The sequence below is a fragment of the Olea europaea genome, unplaced genomic scaffold (genome assembly GCF_002742605.1).
Source record: "Olea europaea var. sylvestris unplaced genomic scaffold, O_europaea_v1 scaffold139, whole genome shotgun sequence".
In the NCBI taxonomy this organism is placed as follows: domain Eukaryota; kingdom Viridiplantae; phylum Streptophyta; class Magnoliopsida; order Lamiales; family Oleaceae; genus Olea; species Olea europaea.
Genome location: NW_019231420.1, coordinates 1 through 3,298, shown reverse-complemented (window position 1 = coordinate 3,298; position 3,298 = coordinate 1). Strand labels below are relative to the sequence as shown.

General features: G+C 39.3%; 1 protein-coding gene across 1 annotated transcript; it reads right to left on the bottom strand.

Annotated features, from left to right (window-relative positions):
- Window positions 1-1,074: 1,074 nt before the first annotated feature.
- LOC111375609 (protein NRT1/ PTR FAMILY 5.7-like) lies at window positions 1,075-2,750 on the bottom strand (the record flags this gene model as incomplete). The annotated part of the gene is made up of 3 exons (XM_022998462.1): window positions 1,075-1,867; window positions 1,955-2,445; window positions 2,539-2,750. Coding segments are annotated over 3 exons (1,496 nt in total), but the record flags the coding sequence as incomplete, so codon positions are not given.
- Between the last annotated feature and the right edge of the window lie 548 nt (window positions 2,751-3,298).

The window sequence follows — 3,298 nt, the reverse complement described above, 5'->3', positions numbered from 1 at the left end:
ATGTCGTTTTTGTTCCGATTACCTTAAATAGAAATCCAAGGTTTACATCGAACTCTTAGAAAAGTTTTCATAAGGCAATGGGAACAAAGTTGAAATCAACATTGCATTTCACACTCATATAGATGAAAAGTCTGAGTAGACAATTTCAGATACAAAGCTATTATACACTGAATCCAAAAGAAACATAGATGAAATCATAGGATCGAAAATTACATCATAAACCCTAAATCACAACATCAAGGCTTAGATCTTCCAATCGAAGGCTCAGACCACACCCATAAACCATCACAGAGGCACCGAGACTCAAACCGAACCCTCACAACCCAAACACACCAAGGTCACTTCATTGGACTCAAGAAATCAAACTGCCTACCTTCGGTCGATCACTCACACAAAGGAGAATCACACAAGAACACGATTATCACAAAGATAATCAACCAGAAATCTCACAAAGAGAAGAAGGAAGGGTCACACAGACGAGAGGACTCGAAGGTTCCACACGGCAGAGAGAAAGAGAAAAACAGAAAATGACGATCCACCAGCCAAACAAGGGAGTAAGGATATTATTTATAGTAAGTATCATCAACCGTTGATCAGCGGGTCAATCCAACGGTCCAAGAGCGACTAATGGTGTGGGCTGAATATTGGGCTCGGTTAAGTGGGCCTTCTAGGTATATATTTAATGGACCAAGTAATAAATCCAATTTGGGCCTTTTCATCATTGCCTAACAGTTGGACTGGATCAAATGGCATCACAGCCCAACAAAAGCAATACAAAGGGAAAGAAATAAGTAATCACGACACTGTAGTAAACAAAATAGGGTCTGTGGGGATTGAGTCATCCGGCCATTCTCATACCTTTTCATGGTCAGTTCATTGGAGAATTATCATTGACCAATTTCAAAAAATATCAAGATAGGTCCCCTCTCTGAATCGAGGGAGCTGGTTCACAATCAAATAGTTTTTATGTGGCGTAGTTGTTTGTTCTCCTGCTCGTGTGCACCATCCAGCCTGTTCCGAGCAGGACAGGGGAAGGACTGTGTTCCCCTTTTGGAAACACTAAAATGTGGAGGATTATTGGGCGTCTGATCCAATACTATCTTGTGCACCTTCTATGAGTGGTTCGGGTGAAAATTGATCATCTCCGTACCAATACGCAACCAACCAGTAGATAAGTAAGTTAACAAAACTTAGAAGTGTCAGCATCGCATAATACTTGTCCAAACGGCTTGAATCTATATCATGCCCAAACCATCTACTGAAAATGAGGATAAAAAGTATACTCAGAAACTTTCCGATGCCTATCACACATTCTCCAAATGGTGTTTTGTAGTTCCTTAGAGATTTAGAAACCTGAGAACAAAAGAAATTTTGAAGCCCACCTACCGAAAGTCCTTCCATAACTCCCAAGAAGATAAATTGTGGAGTTAGGCTAAAAATATCCATATGTATACTTGGCTCACTGTATATCTTGACCAAATACAGCCAGTGAACTGCATTTTTCCAAGCAAATATGCAACAAATGACAGAAAATGCCATTCCAATACCGATTCTCACCTGCATTATGAGTTGTTTGTCCATTTCACTACCAATTTTTCGAATTAAAATGTCGCATAGATATTCAATTGCAATGCTTGTGACTGTTACTAATATATTGAAAAAAGTAATAGGGAAATTTTTATTTAGGTTGCGAGCTTGTTGGAAAAAGAAGGTGCTTCCTGTCGCATAAACCAGACTGTATGTAAGGAAAGTTGTCCACATAGGAACCATCCCTAATAAAAATTTCACTTCCTTCACTTGTGCAACTGTGCAATTCTTGTCTGGCCTATTTTCCTCTTCAATCACAATGGGAGCTTTGTCTAACCACCTGTCGTTTAACATACAAAATGCAGTGCAGTTTCAGTAAATAAAATCAGTAATCTCGTAAAGTCAGAAACTGAGTGAAGAGACATACCTCAACCATGAAATGCTACGCTCAATATGTGTAACACCTTTATAATTTTGGAAGAGCTGCTCCGGAGTAGTTGCATATAGAAGATTTCTTTTTAGTATTGCTGTTTTGATAACAAATAGAACATCAGAGATGGCGCTGCCTGTTGGTGGACTGCATTCGTAAAATTTTGCACCTAACCAGAACCACGAGTATGCAACCATCATTGAAATTGCTGAGATCACAGAAAGCATCGTCAATGAACTCGGGAAAAAAGCAGCAGCAATAGCACCCAAGATGGATGCAGAGCGCCACCAGGCATTGCTACGGCTATGTTGTCGTTCTTTATCCTCTTCTGTGGTTGCGATATCCTTCGCCAAGAATTGATCATCAAGAAACGCTTTCAAGGATACCCCTTTTGCAGCTTTTGCCAGATTTATTAGCACCAGTGCCAAGTAGAACGTTCGAATATCTCTACTTCCGTGCCTGGCCGCATTCCAGATGAGCAGCAATCCCTGCAGTTGATTGATTTAGAAAATCTTTGAATAAGACATTTGAGAGTAAAAAAGGTGGTGGGTTTAACGATAATCTCTCATTACAAAACTCACAATGATGTAAGATATGGTGGAGTAAACCACCATTTTGACGCGGCCCAGATAGACATCCGATGCAAAAGCAAATAAAATTTGCAGAACTGCCGCGGTTCCTTCTTGTAAATTGACAGCTTTAACCGATGTTGGTATGTCCCATACACCTGGGAGATGAGTGATCAGTATATCTACCAGTGCCTTCTCTACGAAACTGTGGACATAAATGAGGCCTGTAGACATTTAAGCCAAGTGTTAGAAGTTAGGAAATAATCAAAATCAGCATAATTATTCTCAGTTTACCAAATATAAACAATGCTTCCTTCGAGAAAACAACGTAGTAACTGAGCTTCTTCAAACACCACTTGATTATCCTCATAACGATTCCACTGCTACAATGGTATATAGTCTGTCTTTTACTTCTCGAAAATTAAGTCATTTATATAGGCTCAATTCCTCTACTTGTGCTAAGCAACTACCAAGAAGTTTCATGGTTTGGAGAATTGGTTGGAAAATTGTCAAAGTTTAGCCGTGGGTCCGGTTCGTCATGTAAATTTACTTATTTGAAATATAGTCAATATATAATTATGCCCCTGTAGTCAATATATAATTAGCCGTGGGTCCGGTTTGTCATGGTTTGGACAATCGTCAAAAAGTAGCCGTGGCCACACATGCATCGATAATTGTGTGCCTAACTGAGTTTTGTAAGTATTATGCCCTAGGTCCAATCAACTTTGGACATAAATACTTTTATATATAATTAATGCAATTAAATGGCAGA